Source organism: Epinephelus lanceolatus, chromosome 12 (assembly GCF_041903045.1).
Source record: "Epinephelus lanceolatus isolate andai-2023 chromosome 12, ASM4190304v1, whole genome shotgun sequence".
NCBI classification, from domain to species: Eukaryota; Metazoa; Chordata; class Actinopteri; order Perciformes; family Serranidae; genus Epinephelus; species Epinephelus lanceolatus.
The window spans coordinates 30,129,651-30,145,160 of NC_135745.1; the positions used below are offsets into that span (position 1 = coordinate 30,129,651).

General features: G+C 40.6%; 1 protein-coding gene across 2 annotated transcripts in view; it reads left to right on the forward strand.

Moving 5' to 3' along the window:
- Window positions 1–15,510, forward strand: part of LOC117272549 (rap guanine nucleotide exchange factor 4-like) — a 34,004-nt gene that overhangs the window by 11,834 nt on the left and 6,660 nt on the right. Inside the window, exons 1-19 of one of the 2 annotated variants that reach the window (XM_033651537.2) lie at window positions 2,074–2,323; window positions 3,104–3,176; window positions 4,730–4,785; window positions 6,536–6,642; window positions 6,740–6,861; window positions 7,227–7,410; window positions 7,617–7,701; window positions 8,921–8,981; window positions 9,383–9,459; window positions 10,006–10,152; window positions 11,073–11,167; window positions 11,273–11,358; window positions 11,630–11,708; window positions 13,091–13,241; window positions 13,333–13,421; window positions 13,515–13,542; window positions 13,643–13,718; window positions 14,070–14,216; window positions 14,406–14,503. In XM_033651537.2, the coding sequence (XP_033507428.2) occupies window positions 3,152–3,176; window positions 4,730–4,785; window positions 6,536–6,642; window positions 6,740–6,861; window positions 7,227–7,410; window positions 7,617–7,701; window positions 8,921–8,981; window positions 9,383–9,459; window positions 10,006–10,152; window positions 11,073–11,167; window positions 11,273–11,358; window positions 11,630–11,708; window positions 13,091–13,241; window positions 13,333–13,421; window positions 13,515–13,542; window positions 13,643–13,718; window positions 14,070–14,216; window positions 14,406–14,503 (1,713 nt within the window). In that variant the 5' untranslated portion in view covers window positions 2,074–2,323; window positions 3,104–3,151. Of the gene's footprint in view, window positions 1–2,073; window positions 2,324–3,103; window positions 3,177–4,729; window positions 4,786–6,535; window positions 6,643–6,739; window positions 6,862–7,226; window positions 7,411–7,616; window positions 7,702–8,920; window positions 8,982–9,382; window positions 9,460–10,005; window positions 10,153–11,072; window positions 11,168–11,272; window positions 11,359–11,629; window positions 11,709–13,090; window positions 13,242–13,332; window positions 13,422–13,514; window positions 13,543–13,642; window positions 13,719–14,069; window positions 14,217–14,405; window positions 14,504–15,510 lie in introns of those variants that run through there. The other variant, XM_033651536.2, reaches the window with a different exon arrangement.

Genomic DNA, 15,510 nt, shown 5'->3' on the forward strand with positions numbered 1-15,510 from the left:
GTGTGGACTGGCAGCTGTTGAGGTGTTAGTTCACCTCCTGGGTGCCACAGAGGCGCCCTTGAGCAAGGCACTGAAGCCCCAACTGCTCGGGGCTCCTGTGCAAAGCAGCCCCCTCGCTCTGACAACTCTCCTTTTAATGCATGTATAAGTCCTGTTTGTACATGTGTGTGTATTTCGGGCCTTTGTGTGTATTCAATTTTCAATTCAATTTCATTTATAAAGCCTAATATCACAAATCACAAACTCCCCAAAAAAAACTTTAATGGGGAAAAAATGGCAGAAACCTCAAGAAGAGCTACTGAGGAGGGAACCCTCTTCTAGGATGGACAGACATGCAGTAGATGTTGTGTGTACAGAACAGATCAACATGATAAATTTACAGTAATCCATATGACAACAAAGTGAAAAAACTGTTTTTTCCCTTGGGGATTAATAAGTTATATCTTCTTTTTGTTCTGCTTTTTAAATTTGTCCAAATATTGTCACCTCGGGTCACTTCTGGCTCCAAAAATCTAAGATGGTGACGGCCAAAATGCCAGACATCAGGCTTTAAAACAGGATTCCACACACCAATACGTGACGCCATGGGGGCTACATCCATTATTTTACATAGCTCCTCATCTCTGCCTAAGGATAGTGGCTCAAGACTACATCAGCTGCTACTGATCACTGTCAGTGATAATGTAGGTAATGTAGGTGCCAGGTTTTGACAAGGAGAAGAATGCATGGATTGAAAAAAGATGATAAACCTGGTTGTGCTGCATCGATTTTAAGTCTCTCCTCCCTCTTTTTATTTTAACTATCCATCATGACAGTGTTTTAGGAGAGGACTGTCAAATCAACGGTGCACCCGTACACTTTTATTTTATATGAAACTTTAGTTACTGTTCTGATAAGTGACAGCAGACAGATATCGAACCAGATTTTCAGTGCATTAAATATTGATGGGATCTTTCAGCACGTTTTGGTTCTAAAAATGTGGGTTTCTCGTAGTTGACCTTACCCATGTGTTGTACATGGGTAAACATTTTTCAAAGCTCATTGTAAAATGATGGTGCCAAAAGCTGTGAAAGACATAACAGGCATTAAAAAACAGTTTTGTCATGAATCAAAAATTAATATGACCATGGGCATTGTTTTCCCTGTTGACAAACCCTCTGTGTAAAATATCTCTTTTAAGATAAATGCTGTTATGATGGCTTTTCTGCTCTCGGTGTCAGCATAAAAGAGATTTATCTATTCAGTGTTGCGATTTATGAATAAAATAATGACCTCCTCAGTATTGATATCACTAGATGGCTAGAAATTGGGTTTGCTGAAATGTGATATCTGCACTTTATGACACAGGGAGGATATAAAAGCACGATAAGACAATAATTGGTTATTAAAGCGTGTGCGCCATCTTATTATCAGGCTTGTAGTGTGTTTGTTTGTCAACTAAGTGCACTCAGTCTCCTTATCTGCTGTCTATTTCAGGACAGTAGACATAGAGCAGAAAACATAGCCTGAGGTTGTTCTGTTTTGAATCTCATTCAGCTCATAGTAAAAGGATCTTTGTGTTTTGTGTGTGTGTGTGTGTGTGTGTGTGTGTGTGTGTGTGTGTGCATGGACTAATTTGAGTGCATGTGCTTGCGTGTGACGAGGACTAGAAAGCTAAATGATGAATGCAGCCATGTGTTTGATGAAAGGATGAAAGAAAAAAAAGGCGCCGCTCCACAATTCTAACACTGAATGAAAGTGGGATGAATAAACATGGCGTAAATGTAAATCAGCGTGTTGTTTGTGACACATATGTGCAAACATGTAAACAATCACTGCATCAAACAGGGGATCGGTTGGCCTGTAATGTGGCGGACTGGAATTGTAAATCTTTCTTTTCCCTTTCACCTGCTCTAAGTTTCTCCTGCCCACTTCCTGTCTCCTCTATTGGCCATGTTGTGTCTTTTGCCAGCCTCCTTCCTCTCCTCCCTCTCCATCCTCACCCTCACTACTCCTTCTGTGTCCTTTCTCTGTCTCTGCCTCCCTCTTTCTCCTCCTCCACTAGAGTAGCTCGGCCATACAGAGGCTTGGATCACCGTGGTAACCTGTGAGAGAAAAGTGGTTTGGTTCTTGGCTCAAACGCAGCGAGGGAGGGAGAGTGAGAGACTGAGAAAGACACTGGGGCGACTGTGTGTGTGTGTGAGAGAGAGATAGAGAGGAAGAGAGCAGCTTGTTATGAGCAGGATGCTATCTGGTGGCTTGTGTGTGAGTTGTAAAGGAGCAGAGGGCAGCTCTCTGGGGTTTCAGTCCCTCCGGCATTAGGCGGCTGAGTGTGTTACCTCAGGTGAGTTTGACTCCTTGACTGTACCTTGACTGTGGTGTGCACGTGGGATAGGCCGTGTCTCACTGTCATGTTTCCTTGTATTTCATTTTGTTTTGTCTTGTCACAATAATATGCTCTTTAGCAATGTTTGGCCTGGTGTGTGTGTGTGTGTGTGTGTGTGTATGTATGTGAGTGTGTATGTGTGCAAGAAAAAGATTGACAGGGGGGTGTTTGTGTCTTTAGGTCACACAGATGCTCTCTCTGTCTGTGTCACCCTCTCTGTTAGTGCGTGTGTGTGTGTGTGTGTTCCAGGCAGTTCTCAGAAGGCATGTGTTGCTTGGTAATGACCTTGCAGAAGAGCAGTGGCACATTCAGGGCTCAAAATTACCCTCTGTGTGTATTTCAGTGTCTCTGCTGTAGAGATGCAAAGACAGTTTATTGTTCCTAACAGCTGTAAGAGCAGCATCTGTGCACATTTAGCAGCTTTCATGCTCTCATTAACCCTAGTTTGAATGCTGCTGCTGCTGCTGTGAGTGTGTGTGTGTTATATAATGTTAGTTGTTCTGCATGTAAATGATCTTGGTTGTACAAAGGGCTTTGTTTTGAGGGGCACTTGCGCTTGTGTGTTTGAAAGTAACACTGTGTGTGTGTATGGGCTTGAGTGAACCCGAATGAAGTGCGATGGGTTTTGATGTTTAATAGATGATGATGTCTTATAAATGATACATGGCGACAACAGAAGTGTAAATGTTTTTTAAGACTGACATCAGTTCTGACAGGAGTGTGTGTTTTATCTTGTAGAAGTATCGTCAGAGCTTGGCTGGACTGCTGGCCCCTCCTTATGGAGCTATGGAGAGTGGATCCAACAATGACAGTGAGTAGATATACACACACTAGAATGAAATGAATGAATGAAACACTTAAATGTTGCTAGTACGCTTAATTACTAGATGATTTTATAGGTATTTAAAGTCAAACAATTACAAGTACATATGAATAAATTCAATGTGACAAAAATTGTACACAAAAATAAAATAGATTAAAATAAATAATTTTAACATGCAATAGACAATGCCGAAGTAAAAATAATAAGTGAGTAGTAAGGAAAAATCTACCAAAAATAAATTAATAAATAAATAAATGTGACAAACAAATGAAGAAACTGTATATAACATTGGCCCATTAGTACCAATCTGCATTATCAGAGGTGTCCATTGGTTAAAAATGGTTGCCATGTAGCATAAAATTTATGAGCACCCCCTCTCATAGAATAGCAAATTTTCTCCAAAGTCAAATGATGTGTAAGTATAGTGGTTGTCTCAACATACCCAAGTTCATAGGCCACTTAGTCTGCAAGGTGTCTCTGTTTTGACTTGTGTTTCTGTTGATCCACAGGACTCACACGAGGCAGGGAAAAAGTTGAATGAAGTTATTGAAATACAAAAAAGAAAGCAAAACGGCAGGCCAAGTCCTTCCAAAATGACATCTCGTATAGCCCACTACTGACTTGATGTCCTATTTTTATATATCCTCACCATGTTACCCGTTATTACCAACTTTAACACTGCATAACACGGTCAAAAACGTATTATGATCCAAACCTGTGCAGACTTTGCTTTGTCTTTACACACAGGTTTGAGACAACAACCTTTTTTTGTCATGCGCGCTAAACAGCCTTAGGGCACCATACCTAATAAATCATAAATAATTTATGCCTGTATTATAACACAGAAATAAAGTAAATATAAATGTAACCCTAGCATAGTCCACCACTGTACACTATTAAAAATATAAAGCTTAAATTATATCAGAGCTTATACAATATGTCATATCAACACAGACATTTTTACCAGATATAAATATGTGCTTAAGTGGCTCTGACAATAAGGTCCATAGCTAAACCATACCTTAAAGGTTGAAGGGAACTTTACCATGCTTTTAAGCAGCATAGGTTGTCTAATAGAAAAAGTTGCAAAGGCTATCACATATTTTTTGCTTGGCGACTAAGCTGTATATCTTGTGGAGCTACTCCAAATACTGCAGTGGTGCCAGAGGGTTATGAACTGTCCTTCCAAAGTACTACTGCTTTCTTTTAAATATAATTGTTTTTCTACCTAATATTTATTAGAATATTCCATCTTGTGAAAGGCTTGTTGCATGATTGAAGTGTACTTCAATCAAAACATATAAAATACAAGTGTCCTTCAAAAACAATCACAAAAACAAGGCACACTGTTATAAACACAGTGCAGTTTATCAGAATATCTCATGCAGTAGAGCATGCTTCCCTGTATGTTTTAGCATTTAGCATCTAAAAAACACTATGAACAGGTTGTTTTTTGATTTGCTGGCAATGAAAAAAGTATCCACATCCTGTAAAAAATCTTCAATTTGACCAGCTTGACAACAGTATTTTTGCCTCCTCAGGACTCGCAGACAAAGACAACATGAACTCAGACTCTGCAAACAAAGCTCACAACAAGGTGAATACTCTCTCCAGCTCACTGCTTAGAACCCAAACGTTTGTTTCAGATTTGTGTAGGAAGTAAGAAAAAAAAGTCCAGCATGGCAACTTGATCCTTTAAATAAACTCTGCCAGCACGTTTCTGAGAGCTGTGTCCTTCCTTGCGGCACACAAAGCATGAATGAACCAAACTCCCAGCCTATATACTGTGGGCCAGGCAGTCTCAGTTGGCCTTGGGTTCCTCTACGCCCTATTACTTGTGTCAGAATATCTGCAAGGACAGCACACTGAGGGTTGAGCAAAATGTATATTCTAGTCCAGTATGTGTGAAAGTGTTGGCCAGTAGATGAGGGATTTTTAATGTTTGAAAAAAAATGCTGCAGTTATCATTTGAAAACACTAAAACACACTCTGTGTGTTATAAACAGCGCAGAGAGAAGATAGTAAACCCAGACCGCAGTGTCATAAAATTGTGTCCTGCTGCATACTTTCATGTTTGTGAATGAATCAGAATGCCAGAATGGATTTTGGAGGTGTGTGCGCTAGGCAGAAGAGACAAGTGATGACTCACAGCTGTGATCCTCTGTAGTTATGCTAATGCAAGCTAATGCATGCACATATACGAAAGATCCCATCTGCCCAATTAGCAAGCCCTCCTTTGTTGTTTTCAACCGCAGCTGTGTGTGTGTATACACATCTGCACTTTCCCTCTTTTTCTAATGTGCAGGTGTGATCTGTATAGGATGTGTTTCCATGTATGTTTTTTTTAATGCAGGAGGGTTGTATATTGGCAAGAATCTGGCAATATATGTATCACAACACAGGTGATATAATTCAATATATTGCAGTACTGTATGCAAGGTGATATATTGCGATTTCTTTAAAATCTAATTTTAGGAAAACTGTCAGTGCTAATGGTGTGCCTTTTATGACTCTGCCTGTTTCTTATGCCTGTGTTCTTTGTGTTCACGCTAGCGATATGTTGTTACATGGAAGTGGGAGAGTCAATTGGCTGCAGATAGATTACAATACTAAAGGATCTAGTGATCTGGGGTTTAAACACATCACAAATTAACCACAGATTTCTCGCATGTAAACTTTTATTAAAGAAGTATTTCACTGTGGGATAAAACTGGGCTCTCTATGCAGTAGAGAGACACAAATACTTTAGAAACTGATGCTACATGATCAGAGAAAACAGAAGAAAAGGGCTTTTGCTTTTGCTTAAGAGGTAGAAAACATACAACTTACAGAATGCACTGTGCTGCACCAGACCAAAAAATGTTCCCACTGGTGGGGGACACAATACAGGAAACAAAGACACTTTAAGCGAGAAATAGGGGTAGAGATTCTTGGTTTATATTTGATCAGCACTAGTTTTACAGTTTGATCTGAGTTTGGTCTGTGTGTGATAGAGAGAGCAGTGGATCTCTCTTGATCTGCTTCTATATTCTCTGTCCGTGATGACGGGTATACAAAAATGTGGAAGTACATTATGAAGTTTGAATATAAAAATTTGAAGAAGAAAATTCTGAGCTGAGAGATGAGCAATGAGATCTTGGCGCTGGTGAGATGGAGGGAAGTTTACCATAGTTCATTTACACATACTACCCACATTTTTATGATACAGAGCAGGTTGAAAATTGGCAAAGTATCGCTTTAAGAATTGATACAGTTCTTGGGAATTGATAAAGTATTACAAACATAATACTGCGAAAGTCAAGTGTGTTGATATTTTTTCCACACCTATATGCCTGTGTGTTCTGTAGATCCCTTCAGAGAAGCTCCAGAGAGCAGGGAAGGTTCTCCGCAACGCCATCCTTTCCAGAGCCCCACACATGATTCGAGACAGGAAATACCACCTCAAGACATACAGGTATGTTGAGTATGTCTGTAATTCCAACTATGTGTTTACACAGAATTATGCATGCAGGAGCTTAAGATAGGATTTCATTGGCTTGTGTGTATTGCAGACAATGCTGTGTAGGCACAGAGCTGGTGGACTGGTTGGTGCTGCAGAGTGCCTGTGTTCTCACACGGTCCCATGCTGTTGGGATGTGGCAGGCTCTACTAGAAGAAGGGGTGCTCAATCACGGTAGATAAAACCTTCTCTGTTGCTTTCTCATAACTGTATGCTGTTTAGTTTTACTCCATGCACTGCACAGTTGTCACAGTCAGTTCCCAAACCTCTTTTCAATGCTGCCAAAAAATGTCTGTTTGACTGTGAGTTAGAGCAGAGATTTTACTAAATCTGAACATCAGTCGCAGTGGAAGTAACAGTATGACTACTTGGCTGGAAATTAATTAGGAGTTTTGGAGCGGGAACATAAAATATAGATCTCTGTCTCAAATTCAAACACTTCAGAGAAGATGTCTGAAATTCTCCTCTGAATAAGAAAACAACTGTGATTGCTGAAAATCTCCAGGCACTCACAGTGTGTGTGTTTGTTTGCTCTCCAGTGGACCAGGAGCTGGGTTTCCAGGACAAGTACCTGTTCTACCGTTTTCTTGACGATGAGGAGGAGGACACGCCGTTGCCTAGTGAGGAGGAGAAGAGGGAGAGTGAGGAGGAGCTGCCAGAGACCATCCTCTTCCTCGCTCAGATTGGCCCTGACGCACTGCTGCGCATGATCCTCAGGAAATCGTCAGTAAAAATGATTAATATTGCATGAACTTACATTACAGTGGCAACATTTTACAAATCACTATTTATTAAGAAAGCTCATTTTCCCATTAATTTAGCATTGGGATGTGTCATTACTGATTTTACTGCAGAGTTAGTAAGAGGTGAAGCATGCATTAAATCTCTGTAGTGAGTTCATCCTGACAAACCTCTGTGTGTGTCTGCAGGCCTGGTCAGAGGACAGGGGATGACCTAGAGATCATCTACGATGAGCTGCTTCACATCAAGGCCTTAGCTCACCTCTCCAACACTGTGAGTCAGTCGGTCCACTTTTTCTTTTAAAGAGACAGTACATGTTTTCAAGAGGGAATTAATTCATCAGAACTACTTGCTTCAGTTTTGTCGTAGTCACTAGCATTAGCATTTCCCTTACAGTGTAATGGGACACAGTTCTTCACCAGTCTGCCCTTTGCTGGCAAACATTCATCATGTGGAGGAGTCCTTAAGTCTGGGTTTTTGTTGTTGCTTTTTGTCCATGCTCCATTTCTTCCTAGAGTCAGAATTATGTTTGTCAGATGCAATCACATTTTTATTGTAATGTAAAGTCACATGAAGCAAATTCTAGGAGATGAAAGTGGCTCACAAACAACGGGCTTTTTTATTTAGCTTTTGTTTTTTATTCTCTTTCAGTGCTTATGCAATTTGATGAAGTAAATTTTACCAAACCAAAAATCTCATTAAACACAATCTCTAAACCCATCAACCATCATCTGACGACAGTAAGCCTCCGGGGACGATGGCCAATATTTTAGGAGATATGGTGTAGCCAGTGGATATCCAGGCCAAGACTTTCTCTTCTGTGTGGCACTTATTGTTTACAGTTCAACAAACATTTCCATGGATTTCTATAAACAGATATTTGCATATGAATGCAGATAAATTTGAGAAAAGCTAATGAAAGCTAAGCTGTCAATCATGATGTCAGATTCCCTTTTTATAGCATCAAATAACTAGTCCCAATCAATGTTATCAGAAAAATGAGCACTTTAACAAATATCAGAGTGATCAGAGCTACCTAAAATGAAGAAACCATCTTTGCAAATAAATTATTTGACATGTACTTTAATCCATGTCCCATCCACTGTCCAGCACGGAGGGGGTGGGGTTCATAACCTATACTGCAGCCAACTACCAAGGAGAAATGAAGATGTTTTGATTTCACTTTTGGGGCGCTGTCATGTCGTCTATACAGTCCATGCTCTTCACACGGACTGCAACCAAAGCCTGCTGTAATGTGATTGATCAGTACTATTTGGTCTACAAACGGAAACCAGAACCCTTACGATACCCAAGAACTGTAGCGTTACCTTTGATTTTACATGCATATGCAGATATCTGTTTATAGAAATGACATAAAGCAGAACTCTCCATGTTGTGTCATAATGGACTGTAAGGGCCCTCTTCTGTGCGTTTTACTGTTCTCACATATTTCAGCTAAATCCTGACTTGAACAGTGTACTCTGGTTTGTAGGTGAAGAGGGAACTGGCAAGCGTCGTGATCTTCGAGTCGCATGCAAAAGCTGGAACTGTGTGTGAGTCCATTTTTTGTTTGTATACACAGTGTACAGCAGAGCTTTTCAAAGTCTGACACTAATGTGGTGAGTGATCAGATCTCGAGATGCATTAAGGACGCATTTGGTGCATTCACACGTCTACGTAGAGATATCCACTTGTGATCCAGTTACTCAAGGCATATGTTAATACCAGGTGTAAACAGGGCTCATGAACATGTGTATAATGTGTGTGTGTGTGTTCAAATTTGACTCTTACAACTCAAAGACAGAGTGTACATTATAACACATATTGCAGCTCATGTGTCTCCTCTGCCCCTCTGGGAAGGTGTGCCTTGCAGTTTATAGACCTCTGGTGTACAGGGTATATGATTTAATCATGTATCTGGTGGTGATATATGTTTGTCCTCTTCATCTCCCAGTGTTCAACCAAGGAGAAGAGGGCACATCATGGTACATCATCCAGAAGGGCTCTGTCAATGTGGTTATCTACGGCAAGGTGTGTGTGTCGATGCATTCATCCACCTACATGCTTAAGTTGCTCTATTTGATACCCAAGCATTTCTAGAGTTTTCTGCTTCATTTGATGATATTTCATCCGTATGTCATGGATTAAAATGCGTAGCTGATCATGTCTGTATGGAGCGGACCAGCAGCATCAGGCCTTGAGGGGCTGGGAAACACCAACAGTGGAGTTTGGCAAACTCTGCACAGCTCACCATGACTCATCACAATGATTAAAATGGCTTAAGGGATTGTACACATACGCAATTTCACACCACACACTGATTTACAACCACTGCACAGGCAGATGTACTGCTCGTGTGTGTGCATACACATCGATCACACATGCACACACATGCACCCTGCAAATACACACAGACAAGCACAGATGATTCATCTCAGTCCTGTGTGCTCCCGCTCCTCTCTGATTTTTCTTCAGGGCTCAAGATGACGAGTAAACTGTGTTTGTGTCTGAGCTTGTTTATGTGTTGGAGCGTGTGTGTTTTATGTGTGCATTCATGCGTGAGTGTGTTTGTCTTAGGGTGTGGTGTGTACACTCCACGAGGGGGATGACTTTGGGAAGTTGGCCCTGGTTACAGATTCACCTCGTGCCGCCTCCATCGTCCTGAGAGAGGACAACTGTCACTTCCTACGTGTGGACAAGGAAGACTTCAACAGGATACTCAGGGTAGGCAAATGAGATGGATATTTATCCTCTGATGGGATACAAGTGCAACCACACAAGCACTAAATTACTACAGTCAGTCAAAACTGTTACAGATACTGTTATTAGCAATGTATATTCACAAAGACACTGTGAAGCAAACATTCTTTAATCTAAATTAAAGGAGCTGTGTACGACAATCAAAGTCTTGGCCGAGACTGTTTGCACAGGGGTCTCAACATGATGGTGGCTGAGCTGGCGGGTAGCAGCTAACAGTGCTAGCAACAGCAACAGTGTTGACGGAGTTAATGGTGTTCATTTGGGGGCAAACCAAAAGGTGGAGATAGGCCTCAGTTATGCTTTTGGCATACATGTTTGCATGGACATGAGCTGGAGCGGAATTGTGACGAGGAAAAATGTGGATATTTTATACTTATTTTGAGTGTCTCTTCACGGCAAACTGATTTTCTCCCAACCTGTCGGGGGCAGTGTATCGAAAACTACAGCATAGATCTCCATTTTCTCCTCCCACCTGCAACCACGTAATTAGAAAATGTCAGATGTGTACAGACAGACAGAAACCTGCCACATGGGCTGTGTGGACACTCTTGGGGATGCGTCAAGCATAAATCATGCTTTACTCTTTCATGACGACGCCATTGTCATCATCTTTACATAGCAAATAGTGTTTTGCTGCTATATTCATGCTCTAAATGTAAATTCATACAGAACCTTTAAAAATGCGAGTTAAAAGTTTGATGGATTTCATTAAACACCATCTGAATTCACTCAGTTGGGCTGTCTGAAGCATCATACTGCACTGTCAGCCCAGTGATGCTGCCTGACTGTAATGTTTGTCTCCCTCCACTGGTAGAGAAGCTGTATTACATTTTAAAGACCCACAATGATATTGCTGAATTTGTATATGCATCTTGTGTTTGCAGGATGTGGAAGCCAACACAGTGCGTTTGAAAGAGCATGAACAAGCTGTGTTGGTGTTAGAAAAGAGTCCTCGTGCCTCCACCCTGGGAAGCATCAAGTAAGTATGTGTGTTAGTGTGAGAGGTCTTCAATACATACGCACAGAATGAAGAATGAATCTGAATGAATCTCTCCTTTGATCTTTCTCACCTCATGTTTTGCAGATACACTGTGATATCAGGAACACCAGAGAAGATTCTCGAGCACTTCCTGGAGACCATGAGGATGGACATACATCACAGTGAACCAGGTAGCCAAATTCAAACATATATAAAAAATACAAAATGAATAGGCTAGTAGGCCTAAAAGATGGTTATCAGAAATAGTCTAGATACTATATCAAATGCATTGTAATAACAGAAGGAAGAATGGAGAGATGATAAGCAAGCTGAATGGATTATTTGATTGATGAATGGCATTTTCATTACCTTTTGAATCTTTTTATAATAATCTTTTTATATCCTTCCTTTCCCCTCTGACTCTCTTCCCTCTTGTTGTCTGTGTTTCTTCTCGTCCGTTAGACCCAGCAGTGGATGATTTTGTCCTCATGCACAGTGTCTTCATGCCCAACAGCCAGCTGTGCCCTCTCCTCATGGCACAATATCCTTTCTACCTTTACTCTCTCTGTGTTGTATATATAGAATTTTCCTTTTTATAATTCATACTCGGGGCCGGAGCCAGATGTTGTAAACATTTGGGGGGGATCCAGGGGCTTGCTTCTTGGGGTAATGTTTTTCCTCATTTACAGCAGCAAATGCACTGTTTTTTAATCCATTTGAAATAATATAATTCCTACAAATCTGTACATTACTTTGGAAAGACATGATAGACATGAAGCCTCCATTGTTTTGTATGCAAATGTTCTCCAACTGTCTTGATCATTCTGAAACCATTACACAGCAAATGTTGAGGATGACTGATTTTCACTCCTGCCACCTAAAAACAAACTGTCTGATGTTACTATTTTTGAATCACATAAAACAGGTGGTGAACTTATTTTTGTTATACCATGCTCAATGCTGGATTAGAGTTGACAGAATGAATGTTTAGCTGACAAATCTGCTCCATATGAATCCATGACATAATAATCTGAGCTGCTCTAACTGCAAATCAATGATCCCTAACAATGCCAAATAAATGTGATTTTCAGTACACTGAATGAAATATTAGATGGACAACAGATGGACATTTACTCAGTTATATTAGATGTCTTTAGGGAATAGTAGGATAAACAACATAGACATATATTATTATCTGAATGACAGAGAGTTGAATTTCTTTTAAAGAAAACTCAAATGTTCAGGGCTTTTGACAAAACATTTGGGGCTGGAGCTCCAGAAGCCATCCCTCCACTGTGCCTCTGTTCATGCTGACTGTGTTACCAACTCATCAGGTACAGTAGGTGCACTCACAAATTTAGAACTGTTGACAAGCCCACTCCGAAATGGACAGACATGTTTATTGTTTGCTACATATTATAACAGTGCTACTGACAGCATCTTGGACTGTGCAACTTTACCGGTTCTACTTATGGAAGTGCTGAGGCAGCAGTTGACCATCCAGCACTAATGAACCACTCATCTCCCTTCACACTATAGCAACAAGTTGTAATGACAGCCGTAGAGGTCTTTCCTTATTGTCTTAGTCATCGTAGTGCAAGTGTGCAGCTACTTGCTGCTGTACTTATGATTATATATAATTAACAGCTCCATTATTTGGTAGCTAGGTTACAGTGATGAGGGTTAACTGTGGCCTTGCGTTGGCTGAAATGTTTCTATTTTCAGTCAAGCAGATCACATCATATACTGCATAATGATATGGATTTAACTGCTTAATGATTCGTTTATATCCATGCTGTGGTCGTACAGCTTCTGAGCACCAAATCAGCAGTTGATAAATTGATATCACTGTCTGTTTATGTGCTTACTGAATCCGTAATGTAAGGTCTACATCTTTGTATTTATCCTTAACCTTGTGTGCACCTACCATGCAGCCTCTCCACCTGGGTCTGAACAGGAGAGGATGGAGTATGCTCTCAACAGTAAGAGGAGGGCCCTCATTCTGGCCCTGCGTTGGGCCAACACACACACGTACTTGCTACAGGAGGAGCCTGCTGCAATCTCTTTCCTTGAGGTGATCAAAAGCTTTCAAATGCAGAAAATCACATAACTTACACAGATCATATGTTAACTCTGAGTGTGGTTCTTCCTCACTCTCCCTGTAGGAGTTGTATGGGAGTTTATCAAATGATTCCCGGATGTTGAGAGCTTTGAAAGACTTAGTTCCTGACCTGGAGAAAATCGTCAAATTACAGTACGTTTCTCAGCTCCTGCACGTTAACTTTTTACTGTGATGTTTTATGTACCAGCCACATTTATTGTATCATTTTTTTCTTGCATTTTGTAGTTCGGAAGAAGCCAAATCCACAAAAAAGGTACGTCCAGACTACTGTATGCAACCAAATTTAACACATTGTGTATTTAAGGTCCACATCACCATGATAACATGTAAACTGTCCCATTTCAATTCAACAGAAAACTCTAATACGACAGTTCAGCAATGGAGAGGAGAGGCTGCAGAAGAAACAGCCTATTAGGAATCACGATGACAGTAAGTTGGGGTGTGTGTGCCCTGTGAGCCCTGAGGAGCAAGATATCTTGACAACTGTTTCCCAGATTGCAATGAAATTTTAATGAGGATATTTATGTCCTCGGGAGATGAATTTAATGTTTTGGTAATCCCTGACCTTTCACAAACATTTACATTTGTACACAAGACATAACAAAATCTAAAGTGCAGATTGCCATGAAATCTGGTGAGTTAAAGTACATAGTCAGAAGCCCCATGAAGAGATTATTCTCTTTCCATTAATGCATCTTCATCTTGGGCCTTTTTTTCGTTACAAATCATAAGCAGTCACATACCATAATATGGTATTTCAGTGCTATTTTTGTGTCCAAGTCCTTTTAAAGGTGTACTGCAGTGATCACACATACACCACTATCCGGGTTGCCGTGGCAGCGACAGGAAGAGAAGTGATCAGCGCTGTGACCGACAAAATTGGCACAACTGATGAACTTGTGTTGGTCCACCTCAGTTCTGCAAGCGGTAAGAATACAGATGGATTTAGATATGTGAGAGCAGTTCGTAACAATATTACCTACAGACAGATCGTCATATGAGTGCTGTTAGTTGTATGTAAGAAGCAGGATTAAAAGTTGCCTAATGAAAATGGTGTTAGTGTTGGGACATCACTGGGTGGGGATAAAATCTCTTACGTCCCCATTTTTGTTCCAGAAAAACAAATCCTGAAGCCCAATGACGTTTCAGTGTTTTCTACTCTGGGCATCAACGGGCGATTGTTTGCCTGTCCTCGAGACCAGCTCAGTGGTCTGGTAAGAGATTAATGTTTCCTGTTTACTTAGAACTTAGACTGCAGTTTTTATGACATGGGTTGACAGTAATGTGCATTCTTTGTTGTGGGGATGCACGATAATATGTCATCAGTATTGGCAGATAAAAGTTTTTGAAATGAAATATTGGCATCAGCCCTCACTGAACATTTCTGCTGGTATGACAGGCTGATGACACTTTAATTATTTGACTTTATTTAGTCGAAAGAGGTCAGTTGTACCCTGGTTGTGGCTGTTGTCAGGACTATCTTAGAGGGAGCATCATCCAAGTAGGATGAATTTTACAGTTTCGTATTAAAATATTACATAAAAATAAGTAAATGTTTTACGTGTAACTTAAGTCAAAGTAGTTTTCCTATTTTACCCAAAGAATGTATACATTTTTTGAAAAGCTCTGTATTTTATGTCTGCATATGCCAGTGGGCCATCCTGATAACAGTAGGCATAATAATGTGGTCGTGCCACTACAGGAGAGATTCGACGTTCCCTGTAATGTCATGGAAAAAATGTGTGTATGTATTGGCATCGGCAGTCAGTCAAAATGAGTTGTAAAGTGTCAGTTAATCAGATATTAGCAAAAATCCAACATCGCACATACATACTTTATTGTGACTGTACTATGATGGTGATGGCAGACATTGAACTAACCATTCTTCAGGAAGAGAGCAGCTCCCTCAGCACTGTGGCTAAAGGCGGGGAGTCGATAAGCAAGGACGTCACCTGAGTAGGGCCCAGTACATATTAGCATACACACTGCTGAAAGAATGTGACCATATGGGACTCAGACCACCTCTTAATGTGGTCTGAGTGATCGGATTTCAAGACACATTGAGGACACATTTGGTCCATTCACACCTACAGTACTTACAGCTGTCCACTTGGAATCCCATCACTAAGACGCATGTAAATACCAGGTGTGAACTGGGCCTATGTCACATTACATTGTTTGAAAGAAACTACACGTGTAAAAATGTCTTGGTTGTAATACA